The sequence below is a fragment of the Arvicola amphibius genome, chromosome 6 (assembly GCF_903992535.2).
Source record: "Arvicola amphibius chromosome 6, mArvAmp1.2, whole genome shotgun sequence".
Taxonomy (NCBI): Eukaryota; Metazoa; Chordata; class Mammalia; order Rodentia; family Cricetidae; genus Arvicola; species Arvicola amphibius.
The window spans coordinates 97,331,955-97,349,670 of NC_052052.2; the positions used below are offsets into that span (position 1 = coordinate 97,331,955).

The 17,716-nt window shown below is 43.1% G+C and overlaps 1 protein-coding gene across 8 annotated transcripts in view; it reads right to left on the minus strand.

Moving 5' to 3' along the window:
• Positions 1-15,098, minus strand: part of Cacnb2 (calcium voltage-gated channel auxiliary subunit beta 2) — a 351,316-nt gene extending 336,218 nt beyond the window's left edge. For 4 of the 8 annotated variants that reach the window (XM_038332732.1, XM_038332735.1, XM_038332729.1 and 1 more), the window contains exons 1-2: positions 14,991-15,098; positions 5,013-5,105 (exon numbers count right to left, since the gene is read on the minus strand). In XM_038332732.1, coding sequence (XP_038188660.1) covers positions 5,013-5,105; positions 14,991-15,098 — 201 coding nt within the window. Of the gene's footprint in view, positions 1-5,012; positions 5,106-14,626; positions 14,663-14,990 lie in introns of those variants that run through there. The other 4 variants (XM_038332736.1, XM_038332737.1, XM_038332731.1 and 1 more) reach the window with 1 other exon arrangement.
• Between the last annotated feature and the right edge of the window lie 2,618 nt (positions 15,099-17,716).

The window sequence follows — 17,716 nt, forward strand, 5'->3', positions numbered from 1 at the left end:
TAAAGATACTTTTCAGCAGGGGCAGGAGTGAGCCATCTTTGAATCCCTGAAATATCACTGCCTTCAAATAAGTTCCCAAGGCCAGAAAGATGGATGTATGGTTAGGTAATGGGGAAAGGGTAACTGAAAAAATGAAGACCATGCTTAGGCCTGAAGCTGCTCTTTGTGGTAACTATAATTTTACTTCAAAGTCAAAAGCAGAAACTTACTTACAGGCACTGATTTTTCTTAAGAGTAAGGATTCTTTTTAAAAATTAAGCTTAGTGGAGAGCCGGGCGGTGGTGGCGCACGCCTTTAATCCCATCACTCGGGAGGCAGAGGCAGGCGGATCTCTGTGAGTTCGAGACCAGCCTGGTCTACAAGAGCTAGTTCCAGAACAGGCTCCAAAGCCACAGAGAAACCCTGTCTCGAAAAACCAAAAAAAAAAAAAAAATTAAGCTTAGTTAGAGAAACATACATACACACACCAAAAAAAAATTGGAAAAACTACAACAGCAATCTGAAAAATTAACCCCAGATAAATGCACTGTATCATTTTATTGCTTAGCCTTTTTCAATTTGTAATAGTGCCTAAAATATTTCATCAATATTTTAATATTTAAAATATTTCCAATAGTGATTTTTAAAACCCTCAGATCTTTCAGATTGTATATATTTATATATACTACTTTCTAGATGTTTCCCAGCTACAGAGAAATTATAAATTAACTAAGAGCAAATCAACATTAACACCAGAGTGAGCAACCATGTCACTGTCAGAGTGACTGAGATACAAGTATCAGCCTCAAATGCTGGCTACTTGTAAACAGGTGAGTGACCAGAGGCCACCGGAAGTAAGGCAAATTGACCTAGTCACTTTGGAAAACTGTTCTTCACTACTGACTTTATTGAGCATATACACCCTGTATGATTGCATTTTTCAGACTATTTGTTGAGCAAAAATGCATCCATATGCATCAAGGGTACACCCAAGAATTTACACGGCAGCAGTGTCTTATTAAGCTCAAAGAGAAACAAGCCAGCATCTATCAAGAACAGAACACATAAATTAGCTGTGGCGCATCCTATGAAATGCAATGCTGTACAGCAAGGAAATCACCTGAGTATTGAAATGCCCACAATGGACGACTATAATCAATATGAAGTTGGGTGCAAGAATTTAGACATAAAGCAATTTTAGTTTTTCTGAAATCTCAAAATGAGACAAAATGAATTCATATCAGGAAGAAAGAACTTTGTTATCTTTAAAGAAGGCGAGAACACAGCTTGAAAGACTAGGGATTTGAGTGGTGGAGTGATGTGCCTTCTTGGCTGTGGCAGTGGTTCTCTGGGTACAGTGACTGTAAGCCCACTGACCTGATCACATGAGTTACGTTCTTCTTGGCAAACATACCCCATTAGCAATAAGAGCAAGAACTGAAAGCTAAGCAGGGTGGTGGTGACACATGCCTAATCTCAGCACTCAAGAAGCAGAGTTCAAGAACAGCCTGGTTCACAGAGCGAGATCCAGGACAGCCTGAGTTACGTAGTGAGACTGTCACAAAAAAAAAAAGAAAAAAAAAGAATTGAAAGTTAGAAAAGGCTGCTTTCACACCTGAGAAGTAGATCTGTCTCTGTTAGTCTGCTTGAGCACCCATGCCAGATGCCTGATTGATGTACATAAGAAAAATTTATGTTCTCCCACTACCAAAGTCTGGGGCTAAGACCTATGGTTATTTCCTTGCTATGTCTTAAAATGGCCTTTTGCTGTCTCTTTGCTGTCTCTACTAATATTAAACTAGGACCCCATACTTCTCATCTTACTTAACCTTATTAAACCCCGCGAAGATGCTGTCTTCGCAAAAATCTCAGCACGGTTCTATACATGATTTTCAGGAGAGCAAGCCACCTGAAACATTTTCCCTGCTTTTCCACTAGTTCTCAAAAAAAATGAGAAAGATTTTAGAATTTTTACCTATCCTAAATCGTCGTAGTCCCAGCTTCTAAACCATTTAAGTATCGGTATTATAACTACCTAAAAGTACCCATTCCCCAGTTTTCAAAGCCTGTGTACCATAATGCATTTTAAAAAAACAAATAAAAACCCCAGAATTCTAAGGTTTTTAAAATTATACAGAAATTATTTTTTCAAATAAAACACCATAATGAATCTAATTGCATAGTTCTGTTAAGTAATGCCATTATAATTCTTATGTAATAGAGCATGCCTGTGGTCCTCCAGAGGCTGAGGAACGAGAATAATTTGCGCTCATGAGTTCAAACCAGCCTCAGTAATACAAGACTCTATTTTTTAAAAAAAAATGAAAAGAAAATAAATTCCAGTTCTAGTGACCAAATACTCCTTTAATATTAATTATAAATGCTTCCAGCCACAGACAGGTACATAACTAACACCAACACAAGCCACTCACTTGTTTAACAGACAGGTACTGACAATAAGAAGAACATTTTCCCATTATGCAATAACCTAGCATGCTTACTCTTACCTTTGGCCATTAGTTTCTGCAAATACTCCCCCAATCCACTTCTATTAGGGATCTAACCACGTCAGAGTAGCCTTTGCTCATTTTCTTGTGGCAGCAAAATAGGAATGTTGTTGCAATGGAGATTACATTGTCAAAACAAAGGTATAATTTCCAACTCCAAGCCACTGCCAGGCCGCTAGGCTTTCTCTGGGATGATGTGAGCGGGTTTCTGATGAGCTGCTTAGATAATTGCTACCCCAGATTCCATGCCATACAGAGTACCTCATTCCATTGAGATTCTAGAAAAGGACCTCTACTTTTTCTTCTTACGTACTCACATATGTTTTAACAATCTATATCTACATTTAAACGATTGAACAGCTGCCTGAGTCGCTCACAGTTGTGTCTCAAGCAAACATACTTTCCCAAGAATTCGACGTCAAAAAAGACTATACACAGGAAAAGCAAACTCTAGTTCATTCACGGGCAGTGCAGAAATCCATGAAATCCTTCCTGCCTTGTGAATTGAGCTCTCAAAACTTCATACAAGAGGAACACGCGGCAAAAAGGGACAAACGGAAAAGGAGTTGACCTTTTAGATAAGAGCTTAAATGGGCAATGATGGACTTTATACTATTAATTTTGATTCACCTGCTCACTTGAAGCATCTCAGTTGTCACCCACTTTGCACAAGCTCTTGGCGTCATCTCTAACCTCACTGCAGCTCCCACTCTGAAGACTCTTAGAGCCGTCTGCTTTGCATCATTCAATGCTCAACCGTGGTGCAATGATTCAAAGTTCTGCAGTTGAGTTCTCCAGGTTCAGTCCCATTACCCCAAGGTCAAAATAAAAGTGGGTGCTTGGTATGTAAAAGGCTTGGACTATCGTCCCTTTAACTGACTCACCTACACACTAAATAACTAAATACCAGGCCCTTCAGGGCTCCTGGGGACTCTAATACCATAAGACAAGTAAATGTACCATAAGCTCTCCATACTATGCCCAGCTCCCTAACAGCAGTGGAACACTGGTCTAGGATGGACCACACTTAGGGAACCATACCTAGCTTGATGTTTTCTTCTTTCTAAATGTTTCTTTGCAAGCAAGTTTCCCTCCTTCTTAACTTTCTCTCTCTCTCTCTCTCTCTCTCTCTCTTTCTCTCTCTCTCTCTCTCTCTCTCTCTCTCTCTCTCTCTCTTTACTTCTTATAACCAAAACAATTCCCAGTTGGTACAGATTGAACTCTTTTTCCACTTGCCTAAAAGTTGCTTGGATGTGCCTTTGGCATATTCAAATGGTACAAGAAGGGACTGATGCTTAGACAGGGATCACCTGTGCCTATACAAGAAATATTCCATATTACTGTTATGAAATCGGTAACCACAGACATAGCAGGCAGACATGTTTAAAGCCAACTGTGGTCTATTTTGATAAACCTGAATGAAACTCTCAGTAACAGTGCCACAGAAAGTCATCACACTCAACTGGCATAGAGAGAGGGCCAAGTGTTATGATCTCCAACAAAAACAAAAATTAAACACAAAAGATCAAAACATGATTCATAGAAGGCTCCTGCCAAACACACATGGGTCAAGAGCAGAGTCTGGGCTCTTGATAAAAGACCCGAGAGGTAATGGAAACAGGTGACATTCAAAGAAGCCACTCAGTCTTTCCAATAGAACCACTGATCTAGGCAGTGAGCTGCACCCGCAAGGAATTAAGCACAGATTCACTAGCCAGAAACTGACCACCAACCATCCCGGAAAGCATGCTGGCCTTAATGTCCTTCTCCCATCTCCGGCGTCACCGAGAGGTGCTAGATGAAGACATGCTCACCCACACACTTCACGAGGCTCCAACATGCTCACCTGTGTCTCGTGAGGTAATGCTGGGCATATAATCATGTCCCTCGGAGGACTGATTACTGTGGACCTCCTCTGGGAGATGAAGCACTTTCTGTTGCAATACATGAGTGTTTATTTAGGCAGCCTGATGCTTTCTCCTGGGCAAGACTTTACCACAGTTGACTGACATGAAAACTGCTTCAATCTCTAAAAACAGCAAACAGCTAAGTTACATCTGAAGCCATCTACAGTCGATTTAACCATAGGCGTGAGGACCATTCAAGACCAAGGACAGTTTTCTCTTCCTCAAGCCAAAGCCACAGAAGGAAGGAGGAAGAGAAGAAGAGGAGAAGCAATATCCATATTACCATTTCATAGTTGCGGACATGGATGCCCCCTCCCCAAAGACTACCAAAACCCACAACTCATTCCTATCATAGCATTTCTGCCTTGCTGTGAGTAGAAAGGCTTCATAATGAATTCTGCAGCGGATTCTCCCCAACTTGCCAGGCAAGAATGCAATTATTATTCAGAGTCACACTGGAAGCATAAATATTTTCATTAGGACATTAAACTGCATGTGTTTCACTTCGATTTCAAGTAAAAATATTGCATAAATCTCCAGAGTGATAATTTAAAACCACTTAAAAAGTAACACTTTGTTTTCACCGTACTCTCAGCAGCGCGGACTCAAGCTCTCTTACCTGGCGGACGAAGCTGTTGGAGGTGGTGTCGGATGACGTGCTTCCGTCCGAGCCTTTGAACCTATTTTTCCTCCTGGCTCCTTTTCCATAGGACTACAGAAAAGAGAAAGAGAGAGAGACAGAAATAAGACGACCAGAACCTTCCACGGGAATCTATCCCAGAAAATGTCAGAAGCCCACATTGGTGATACATTTGCTATTGTATGGGCATCATTGGAAAATTAATATTGGGGAGCCTTTAAACTTCTTTCAGATCCGTAAGTACACGGGGTGGAGTCTGGACAAAGCATTAGTGACCGGTAGACTGAGGCAATGTGCGTTCACTGTGGTAGTTTAGCATTCGAGAGGAAAACCCACTAAAGATAAAGCATTTTTAAAAGGCATTGACAAACAAGAAAGTAAAGGTGAAAATGGTAGAAACAAAGAGGATTTCTTTCGATAACAGCACCAACGTTTGCCAACAAACTTGCTTTTTCTATTCTATTTCTGTTCTAGAGTTCACATTTGGACCTCTAAATAAACTATGCACTATTTGATGCGAAGGCTAAGTGAGAAAAGTCACTGAAGCGTTAGATATTCAAACGTAAGTATCACTCTTACAACTCTGAGGAAAACAGTTTACTCTGCCATCTAAATGTGCACGTGAAAACTACTTCAACCCTGAGTTTCAGAGCTAAATATATATATAGATGGGAATCCTGCCTCCTGCATACTGTAAGGAAATTCTTTAAGTCTCAAGCACCACTGTTATCTTCAAATGTGATTATTTTTAAGTATTAAACAAAAAAGTTGCAGGTTTGTTTTTAAGTATTAATGAAGATTTCTGAATATAACTCAATGGTAGAATGCTTACCTAGCATGTGGGAGGACCTCCTTCAAACACAAGAGAGAGAGAGAGAGAGAGAGAGAGAGAGAGAGAGAGAGAGAGAGAGAGAGAGAGAGAGAGATTTATAGGATTTAGTGTAATCGCTAGCTCACAATAAGTGTCCATATACAATAAATGTCCATATACTATACAAAAAGCAAAAGCCACATGAGTACTGGGGAGTGGAAGAGACACCTTGGGCATACATGTTAGGTTTGTAGAGACTTCACTAAATAATCAAAAGTTATACCATCTGCTTTTTAAAAATCACCATACTCGGGTTTTGAAAATACTACTTGATTATGTTTGATTATTTATAAAGTTTTCATAAAACTAAGAACACCGTATACATATATGTAGCACTTATTCAGGCTAAAATCTATTGTGAACATTTGTGTTCTGAGTCATTTAAATGGATTTGCCATCAGTGAGAATGTGGTGCAATATTAAAGAGAAAATTCTTAAATATTTTTGTTCTGTTCCAAGTATCTAAGGGCTTTATGTAATACGACATGTTTCCATAGCGTTTGATTAACTCCCAACTTTGAAAAAGGCAAGAAGAGCGGGGTTCGGGTTTCCTGTGACATACAAGGCTCTCCTCACTTCACAGCTTATTATTCTTACTTATATAAACATCATTTGGCAAACTGTTGAAAAATAGCATTCTTTTAACAACACTCCTCCTTTTCCAATTATTCTGCAAAGGTTTGGACAAACCCATTTTACCAGGCCAAAAAAGGCTAAAATGAGGTATGAAAATCCCCTATTTTTTAAAAAAAATCGCATTATTCCATATGGAAAATTACTTATTACTTTGAAAGAATTTTATAAGATCTAGCATGTTTCTTTAGGATATGTGCAAGAAGTCTATGTAAAACACATTATTTATTCTAATGAAGAATGTGTATTTTTTGAGGCAAAGGCAAAATATATAATCTTTTCCCTCTGGTACCATTTTCAAATGGTTACATGACAACAATTCTGTTATTCTTTATTTCATCTTTTTAATGATAACAATGCTTTTTCTTCAGCTGCTTGGGTGTCTTAAGCTTTTCCTGGCTACTCAAAATTGCACAATCAGCCCTGGGAGAATAGAGGACAAATGTGAAGACAGCCAATCCCAGGGGAGGCTGCTGTACTTCAAAAAGAGAAGGAAGAAAGGATAGAAGGAAGGAGGGAAGGAAGGAAAGACGGAGGAAGGGAGGGAGAGACGAAGGGAGGAAGGAGGGAAGGAGGAAAAAAGAAGGGATGGAGGAAGGGAGGGAGGCAAGAAGGGAGGAAGGAAGGAGGGAAGGAAAGAGAAAAGAAAGGAGGGACAGAGAAAGGGAGAGAGGGAGAAAGAGAGGAAGGAGGGATGAATGGAAGGAGGAAGGAAGGGAGGGAGGGAGGAAAGAAAAAAGGAGAGAAGGAAGGAAGCAAGGAAGGAAGGACAGAGGAAGGGAGGGAGAAAGGAAGAAAAAAGGAGGAAAGGAAGAAGGGAGGGAGGGATGAAGGAAAGGCAGAAGGAGAAAAGGAAGGAGGGACAGAAAGAGGATGGAAGGAAAACAGGAAGGAAGGAAGGAAGGAAGGAAGGGAGGGAGGGAGGGAGGGAGGGAGGGAGGGAGGGAGGGAGGACTGACAACAGACAGACACATTCAAAACTTCACATTAATTTTTCAACTCTCCTGGTAATATTGTTCACAAACATTATTTTAGGCATGCTTAGCTTTTAACAGAATATATGTACTACGGGATTTTTCAGTTTTCAACTGCTTTATACACAGTTTATCCTCTACAAATATATTGCATCCTGAAGTATATGCAAACTGCTGATTTTTTAATTTTCGTGTGTGAATGATGTGTGTGTAGGTTTGTGTCCATGTGTATAGAGGTTAGAAGATGACCTCCGGTATCAGTCTTACCTTCTGTATTGTTTGAGATAGTGTCTCTTGTGCTATGCTGCAGTGGGTAACAGACTAGCTGGTTGTTAGTCTGGAGTTCCTGCCTCCAATCTCACTGCAGGAGTGCTGGCACTACAGCCGTGTGCCACCAGCTCGACATGGGTTCTGGGGAATCAACCTCAGGTTCTCATGCTTGCGTGGCAAGTGCATTATCCACCGAGCCACCTCCCGGACTCCACTAGTAGGTTTTACACTCTCCCTCAATCACACATATCTTTAAGAAGTGACTAAAAGCAGTAAGCATTTGGAGTTTTATACTGATATAGGCAGTTGCTATTTACTCCATGTTATATTTATTAGAGTCAAAATAAGCCAATATGCTCACTTATATCTCAAGCCTCTTATTTTACTCATTTCAGCATAAGTGTAATTTCTCACTGTCGGAAGGTCTACTCCACATGAACTATACTATAAAACTTCACAGGAACCTGTGTCTGGTGAGCTCATGGCCCTAAGGCAGAACCCATTGCTACTGTTTTGCTAAACGGAGCATGCTCAGCCCTACAAGGGACAACTGTATCACCTCCCACTACCAAAACCCAGAGAACATTGCAGAATTAGAGGCTGAAAGAATGTAAGAGCCAGAGGTTCGGGAGGAGTTCTGGAAAAAAGAAGGTGTTCTCTGGATGTGACCTAGTAAAGCGCATGAGCTCATTACAGTTGTGGTCACCTGCACAGACCTGCGTGAGACTGGGTCCGCCAGCATTCCAGCCTGTAATGGACTGGCTCATGATGGCCCCTCCTTCCCTGTGGCGGTTCCAGGCGGGGTGTCGTTTTCTTCAGTGTTGTAGCTACTGATAAGTTACCCCTGATCATGCAGTCAATCCTAACTAAGCTCTGTGAGCAGTGCATGCAGAAAGGAAGTAGGGGAGGGACTCCTTGGGAAGAAGAAGGGTTCAGCCAGGAGAGGAAGGAAGAATGAGACAGAGTAATAGGGATGAAAAAAAAAGACTAAAACCATTATGTACATGTATGAACCTGTCCAAAACTAAAAATAGTTTCCTGTTTCAATGCATATTTAAAATTAAGTCCATTTTGTCTGAAAGGGCTTGGTTTTTAAAATGACTTTATACCCTGGAAAATTAGGGCTAAAATGAAAAAACTGTAAAAGAGGGGAACGTTCTCCCCAGTTGGAGGGCGTGTAAGAGCTCAACACTATTTAGTTAACTATATTTGGAAAAGAAGCCGCATTTGCTTGGTTATCTGCTTTAGGCAGAGCTATCTGTACAAACAATGGTCTCTCGGTGCTGATTAGCAATTATATGACACCTAATATTTGAGGCAGTTATGCATTAGAGTGGCTCCAGCTGACAGGAGGAAGAGGGAGAAAAGAAAGGAGTTTGGAGTGCAAAAGGCTGCCCAGAACTCTGGCAGACACACACTGGCCACAGGCTCTCCCTGACTTCCTCTTGGAACGCCCCCCCCCCCCCCAGTCGCTCATTTATACTCAGAATGGTGTTGACATGCAGCTATGAAACTTGAATTGTGTCATTACAGCAAGGGAGAGACACATAATTAAACTGTCTAAACACATCGAAGACTTCAGGAATTAGAACAAAATTAAGAAATTTACACAAACATATTTTGAAACATACTCAAAATACGTGGTGATCTGCATATCAGCTTTGTGTGAATAACCTGCACCACTTGTTAATTTTCAAAAACAGACACGTTTCGGAAGCAGCAGATAGATGCTCGTGTTTGCCGAGGTAGCCGAAGTCTAGCTTTTGGATGAGTGAAAGGGGACAGCAGTTGTTAATTATGGGGATTTCAGCAGGGTAAACAAAGTTGTCATGGCAGCCCCCAGGGACAGCTTTAAGAAAGATGTGTGTGCTTGATGCTCTTCTGTGACAAATCGCTGTCCATGGGCAAAATGCTGATGCCTAAAATTAGTTTGCTTCCGCTCAATTAGTTGTTGCTGACATTTATCCCTTTGAATTCCAGACTTTCCACATTTTGGGAACAATGTCAACATGACCAAAATTATTCAAGAAGGACCCATTAAGCCCCCTTGTTTACAGGCACTTGGCTGTGAACAAAGTCCTTAGGTCCTTTACTAGGTGAGAAGTAGCTGAGATTGCCTCCTTAGGAAAAGGGAAATACAGTTGGTTTTCACAGGGATCCAGCTCACACAAAAGCAGAATCAGGAGGCAATACCAATACAGCTCTTGCGGGGATGACTTCTAGTGAGGGCCTGAGGAGGAGAGGAAGAGGGGAAGAGGCCAGGGGCAGGATGTGTCTTTCTTTCCCACAATGCCAAGCTTGGAAATATTCCTAAAAAGGCTCAGTTGCTTAAAGTGGTATAATAAATAATTGTAACTCTGCAGTTGTAATAATAATAATAATAATAATAATAATAATAATAATAATAATATGCAGTACTTGCCATGGTTAGTAAAACATAGACATGTCTGAGTGTCACAAAATTGAAGAGTGTTTCCACTCCCCTCCTCCACAGGGTTAGCATACTTAGCTAAACTTGACTAGAAAAGGTCAAGACTTCGCACAGCGTATGACAGTGCAGTCAAAGGCAGCGACAGGTGAATTATAAAACAGGAAGCGAGGCTGTGGGTGTAGACGTGCAGTAGAGTGCTTTCCTGGAATCTGTGAAACACCAGGGTCCAGCCCCAGCCCCACCAGAGTGGGGAGGGAGGAACAGTGGAAGGAAGGGCTCAAACTATAGAACAATGAACCTCATATCACTCAAATGTTATATTTCGGAATTCCAAAAACACACTCAGAATTTCTGACTGCTATGATATTTCAATTTCTCCGAAGCCTTGACACTAGAACCATTCAACAGGAAAGCAACCAATCGTTAGGAATAAGGGCTCGAGTAACACCTACAGCATGGGAACCAGGCCACGGCATTTGGAGGCAAGACTTATACACAGCAAGGACCTAATCATGTTTCTGGGGGAGCCAGAAGGAAGGCTGCCACTCTTTTCAGATAAAGCCCCTTGCTACAGCAGGTCAGGATGTTGCCATGACCAGACTGTGTTTCTATGGTGTGCTGAAAGGCAGCTGGGGAGCTGGCTGGGGCAGAACCAGCTGGGATCTGTTGCTAGGCGCAAAACAAACAGGCCCTCTGCTTCCTGTCCTTCACTGTCAGGTGTGACTGGAGATGCTGGCCTGCTACCGGGCTCTTTGAGGCCTAATTTGCAGAGTGCCTGTTCTGTTTCCAGACCATTTCCTCTTGTGTCACTCCTATCTTATTGCCAGTCCTTCTCAACCTCTCCCCATCTACCCAACCTTTCCAGGAGCCGTCCCATTCCTTAGAGAAGGACCAGCTACAATTTTTACGGTTATGCTGTCCAACAAGAATGTGAACTCCTACATAATATACATTCTCTAGTAGCCACAGTAACAGGGGAAATGAATTATAACAGTGCATTCTTTGTATTTATCTTTGTATTTAACAACAAAACAAAATACTATCACTTCAGTATGTATTCAGTGTAAGAGTTATTAATGGAGACATGTCCTGTTTATTATTTGCACAGTGAGTTTTTGAAATCTTGTTTGTGTTTCATATTCAGAATACATCTCAGGTTGGGCTAGCTACATATTAAGTGATCCGAGGCCCCATGGATCTAGCACCTAATACAGTAGAGCATCAGATTCAGAGCTTGGAGAGTCCTAGGAAAACCTTGGCCCTCTGCCTGCAGATATGCTCTCGTACTCCCAGCCATGACTTAAAAACCAATGCAGTCTGGTAAAAGTCCAAACTTTTAAGATTTGTACTGACATGACCTTGAACCTCTCACATCAAGAACACACCCACTTTGCTCCTGATCATGTACTTGAGAACAGAGCTCAAATGGATGAGGTTATTCCATCTCTGTAGGCAAAATAAATGGTGAGTTTGTGAATCTATATCTTTCGCTTTTCTCCTGTGAAAATGGTAATCTTGAGAGAAGAAGAAGAAGAAAGAAGAAGAAGAAGAGGAAGAGGAAGAGGAAGAGGAGGAAGAGGAAGAGGAAGAGGAGGAAGAAGAAGAAGAAGAAGAAGAAGAAGAAGAAGAAGAAGAAGAAGAAGAAGAAGAAGAAGAAGAAATTGATTGATTTCTGGAGTCAATGATGGCTGAGAAGTATATTTGTCGATGGAGGTTACACTTGTACATTCCTGAGTAGAATTATTATTATTTAGCACCTTAAGCAAAAGAACAAGCTCCCCGCTACCACACACACACACTCACACATACAGAATGAGAAATAGGAAAGGGTGCGGGGAGATACTCTGAAGGCAGCCTTCTTTCTCAGGTAGAGTTTACAGCCAGTTTGTTCTGCCCAAATGAAGAGTGGAGGGCTCATGGGTTTGCCAAGTTCACAGGGGCCCCATGCTGCCAGAGCCCACAGATATAAAATAAACAGTGCGACTCTGCCCTCACGTAACGCACGTGGGAGAAACACACGGAGGCACGATTGCTTTCATTTTTAGGAGTCCAACAAAGCAGGAGAGGATAAACATTTAAACCTTGCTTGGCATTCACGTACTTATAAAATCCATTCCTCTTTTCCATCTCTTTCCCATATCAGCATAGTCATGTGTTCTTTCTTCTGGCTTGCTATTTGAAAGGTCTGATGGTCACAGGCCTACCTTAGATAGCCATGATCTCCTCCTCTCTTTTGACTTTAGACATATTAGCCCTTGCCCAAATTGTCGGATATCTATTAACCTCCCCTTCTTGCAGCTTTGCTGTGCACAGCAAACTATCTTACAGAACATTCTCCGTGGTTCTGGCCAGGGAGCTGTCAGATGGCTCCTTTTCTGAACCCGTTTCACGGATCTCTGTTGTTCCAAGTCTCCAAAATGTGATTTCAAATAGCCTCGTGAACCTGATGCCTGGCAGTCCCCAAGTTAAGGTTTTCCATGCTCTCACACTGGAGATTACAGACACACATGGTAGGGAAGACACCCAATTGCGGCTCCCACTGTGTCTTAAAGTTTTCCTTGAAATCTAGCAATCCTCCTATTGTCCACTCGAATGCCACCTCCCTTGTCAAGTATTGCAGATAACTCGAGACTTGTGACTTTTACTCTTTTTTAACTCACTGCATTTGCTAACAGACTGCCCCCTGCAAATGCCTCCTTTGCCATTCATAGAACTAAAGGAATATAAATTCTTTGAAGGGAGAAAATTCTATCTCTCCACTTTAATTTCCAATAGCAGCTGTACACTTAATATTTGTTGTCTTACATTTAGTTAGAAACAATCAGGTAAATTAGTACTCTCACCTGAATACAGGTCATTTTTTTTCTCTTAGTGTATCAGCCCTAACTTTGATTACCAAGGTTTAAAAAGTACTATTTTTATCACAAGAATAAAAACTTTTCTTTAAAAAAATTACCTAAAGAAACTTCAAAGAGAAGAGACATCTCAGTTACCTTCCTCTCTCAAGTCAAGCCCTTCGTCCCTGCACAGCTGAAGTCTCTGAGTACATCTTCACCTGTCTCCGTGGCAAGCAAGTATCATGATAAAATCAGGAGCCTAAAACAAACGTGAGCTCTGTGGGTTCAAATTCGGATCCTCTGGCAGAATCTGGCTTAGAGTGCTCTGGTTAATTACAGGTCCCCCGCTTAAGCTTGTCAGACAACAACCTAGGCAGACTGAAGCCTACCTGTTCTACCAAAAAGAAATGAGTTTCTGATTTACGAGTCCATATTGTCCATGCTTCTCCCCATCTCTAATCACTCTAAGTTAGAACCTGTAGTTTCCAGTGGTCAAAGAGAGCTCAATAAACAGTCCACAAGATGGCTCCGCAGGTAATACTGTAGGCAGGAAGACCTAAGACCTGCAATTCAAACCCCCGAGACCCACAGGGCTGAAGGAGAGAACCCCGGGGCCTTCTGCAACCTACCCTCTGACATGGCACACAGAACCTTCCAGTCTGCACACACGTGAGCACACACGTGAATGAGTAGCAGCATGCAAATGGGCACCCAAGTAAGGTCACAAACACACAGGGGGAGCTCAGTAGAGCTTGAATTAAATACATAAGTTACCATTGTCACAGTACAGAAATGCAACCAGAGCAGGAACAACATATTTGTGACCTTTCTCGGAACGCCCGACTCCCACTCCACGACTACACAGTAAACACTCGCCTCAGCGGATTTTATGCTATGTATTATTTATGTACACACATATCACAGTTTACAATCTGGCAAATGTGGGTTTGAAATCAGCAAGCCAGAGTAATAGAGCAAAGAAGAAGCAGTCTCCTGGACTCACCCTACACTCTTCCCACGACTCTCCAGCTAGCCCAAGTGTCAGGTTTGAAGGCTTTGCCCCAAGAATAAAAGTTGAGGAACTCCTTACCGCCCAGGACTGGGGGTGTCTGGAATCCCAACTGTACCTGCCAAAGCCTTACGTAAAAGCTACCTTATCACACCCTACGCCTACAACCGACATCTCCTATTTCACAGTGAGCAGCGGAACAGAATTTTTCCAGAAACCGCTAATACTCATCAGAGAAGGGAAGCCAGGAGCAGCTAGAATGACTTGTCATTTCAGGGCAAACAGAAACAAAAACTTTCTCATCTCCAACTCTATGCTCTCAAAGCAAGGGAACTGGGGGTCCAGGCAAACCCTGGCAAGGGGACAGCTGAACTGTCTGGGGGGCACAGCGCCCCAGGTGCCGAGGGGGATAGAGGCTGCTCTTCGGGGACTAGGCAGGGGGGGTTCCACGCCCACCTCGACCCCTCATAGCATCCCACCTCCCCGCCCAGCAGCTAGGAGACCACCAGAAGCAGCCGGAAATAGCGCTGCGGGGTGCGAAAACCCTTTCCCGCCCGCCCGGACTCACGATCTTGAGCCGGTCCAGTCCGCTCGCCTGGTCCATAGCTCTCCATGTGCTTCTCCCGGGCAGGGGCGCGGACCGCCGAGCGGCGTGGCCCGGGAGAAGCCGGGGCGGAGCAGCAGGTCGTCCTCGCCCCTTCCCACTGGCTTTTCAGAAAGCAGAGGAAAAAAAAATGGAAGCCGGAGCAGAACCCGGGAAGGCGCGCAGGGGCAGGGTCCCGGTCAGTCCGGGGATGGGAAAGGAGGTGGCGAAGGGGACCCAAGCAAGAGGGGCAAGCGAGGTCTGCAATCGGAAAAGGAGGCGGCGGGAGGGACTGAGGTCGGAGCCCTGAGGCTCACAAAGCCTGCAGAAGGCGCGGCGCTGTGGCTACCTGTGCTCCGAGCGCCCCCGCGGGAGCCGCGCTCTCCAGCAGCTCCATCTGGCTCTCCTGCGCCACCGCCGCTATGGGAGGCGACTTGGACGCGTCGCTTTGGACCATCGGCGAAAAGTCGGCTCCAAGGCGGCGGGTCCCCTCCTCCACGCCCCGGGTCTCCCGCTCCTCTTCGCCCTACGGTCAGCGGCTCTCAGTGCGCGGAAAGCCGCTTAAAGCATATTGCAAAGCCTAGGGGCGGTGGCGCGGGCACTCGGCTGGGTGGCCAGGGAGAGGGGCGCACGTTCTTTGGGGCCTTGGGGCCAGCGAGCGGCCGAGACGCGGACTGCCGGGCGGGCGGTCTCCCGGGAAGGTCCCCGCCAGGAGGGAGGGCGCTCCGGGAGCGCGAGCCAGGGGGAGGCGCGTCTGAAAGCGAGAGTGACAAGCCACCGCCACTCCGAAAAGTTCCTCGCGGGAGGCGCGGGCCGCGTGGGCTCCGACTCAGCTGCCTCCCGTCGCCGTGGCACTCGCGCTGGAAAGTTTTTAAAGCCAGCTGTGGCTCCCTGGGAAGGTAACTGGCCTAGCTGCTCAGGTCACCTCCTCTTCCCGAGGACCAGGAGAGGCAAAGGATCCACAGGGTTGGTCTCTAAACTGAAAGTCTCCATGATTCAGAACAGGCTACAGACAGACTCTGGAGCCTCAGAAAAAAGCATCAGTGAAAGCCCTTGAGGAGTCAGAAAGCAAGTGCCATTGATGAACTAAGGATTCCTCCCACATGATCCTGAGCTGACAATTGGCTCAATTCCACTACACCTGTGCCCTAGCTTTTTGGTTTGTGATGACCTGTTTTATTTTTATTGTCTTTGCTAGTAGCACTTCTTTGCTAACAGACTCGTTTTTATTGTTGTTGTTTTCTGGCTTTGTTTTTGTTTTCTTCCTTACACGGTTGATAAGTCTTAGTGGGACCCTTGAGAAAAAACCACGCACGTTTTTAAAGACCCTGAAATTCTTGATAAGTGACTAAAGTCAGGATGTTGAGAACTGGATGGGCGGGGAGGTAGGGAGGAGATGGAAGAGGGGAACCATAAATAGAATATGTTGTATGAACTTTCAATTCAAAAACAGAGAAACGAAAGAGGAGGAGGGGGGAAAAAGAATAATTTTCCATTCTAATATTCCTCATAAGACAGCTTTTCGCTTTGTAAGATTCTTCTGGTCTGATGACTTTTACTGCACTGGAAATCTACATACAAAATTCCTGTCTATCAATCATTTTGTAGCAACACTATAGTTGTGAAGGCTGCAATACACACGAAGACCTTTTACTAAGGGAAACTTTTAAGCTGTGTTTGGCTATAGTGATGAAATACAGTACTTGCTCTTCTTCGGGATAACTGAGATGTTTTAAGTAAGCAGATGTCTGCCATACACTGGATTCAGTCAGACTTTAAAAAAGAAAAGAAAAACAGATCTTGGTATGCTTAAAGATTTAAGCATATACAAAGTGCCGTTGGTTTTCCTAATCTTCTGTCTTAATGTTGTTTTTAATTACACCTTACTAAATGTTAAGTAGAAGCATTAGAGTATCAGCTTACAATTATTTACCTCATTTCAAGGGTGACCTAATTCAAAAGGCAACAAGGCAGGGAGTAGAGAGTTTGTGCATTTAGGGCATGAGATTGTCTGTTTTATAGCCAGGGGCCAGCCAGAAGCTTCCCCAGCACTCTGGCAAGTTTGGGGTTTGTTTAAGTTCACTTATGACAATCAGCAATATTGTTATATTTATGTCTGACCATGCCATGTATATGTGTGAAAATGGGAAAGAAATTGTTTTGAACGCTTTCCAGTTAAAGTCTACAGTCAACCTACAGTCTGCCGACAGTATTCTCACTCCCCTGACTCTGTTTCTTTATCCACTGGTCAGTTTTCTCTACCATACTGGAAGCTCTGTATTGTGGGAACCGTAGTTGTTGGTCAAGGTACACTCAGAATACAGTAATTGCACTCCAAGTTCTTTCAATGGGTAATTAGTAAAGTACAAACTGAGAGCCTATTTATGCTTCCAAATGACCACAGCCAAGACAGATCAGGACGCTGGTCCTTTGGGGCTTACAGTATCGCGCATACTTAGAAGCTAATTAGTATGTTTACTGAGTGAATAAAGGATGAACTTCCAAGGAGTTTTACAAAACTATGGGTCTATCAGGTGTGTTAGCAATGCATCTACAATTCCAGCTCTTGGCAAGACACTTGTGATTCTGGGTTCCATAGAGAGTTCCTGTCTAGAACAAACAGCTCAGACCTCCAGAATTGATGCAGTGTAGTGGTTTCACATGCCATTGACCTAATATCCTATGGACACTTCATTAATTATCTGTCATTCTCTTTCAATTATTGCCATTTGGGAAATAGAATTTTTCTCTTTTCATCAGATTTTTTTAAGAGACCAGAAAATGTCAGATGAACTTTAGAAATAGCTTTATGTTTAAATGTTCAAATGTCAAATACTATATTTGTTTTGTATATTCTGTGGTACTGAGTTTTTAAAGTTCATGCTTCTTTCCAACTCTAAACAGGCACTGCTTGAGGTCACTGCATTTTATCCCTATGACCAAGAATTGCGGTGCACTGTGGCTAGGAAAACTTAATTCATAGGTAAATTAATGAATAATGAATGGTCTGTCTTCATGTGTTTTAAACCATTGTATAAACACATGAAGACAACACTTACTTAATCATGAGTCTTG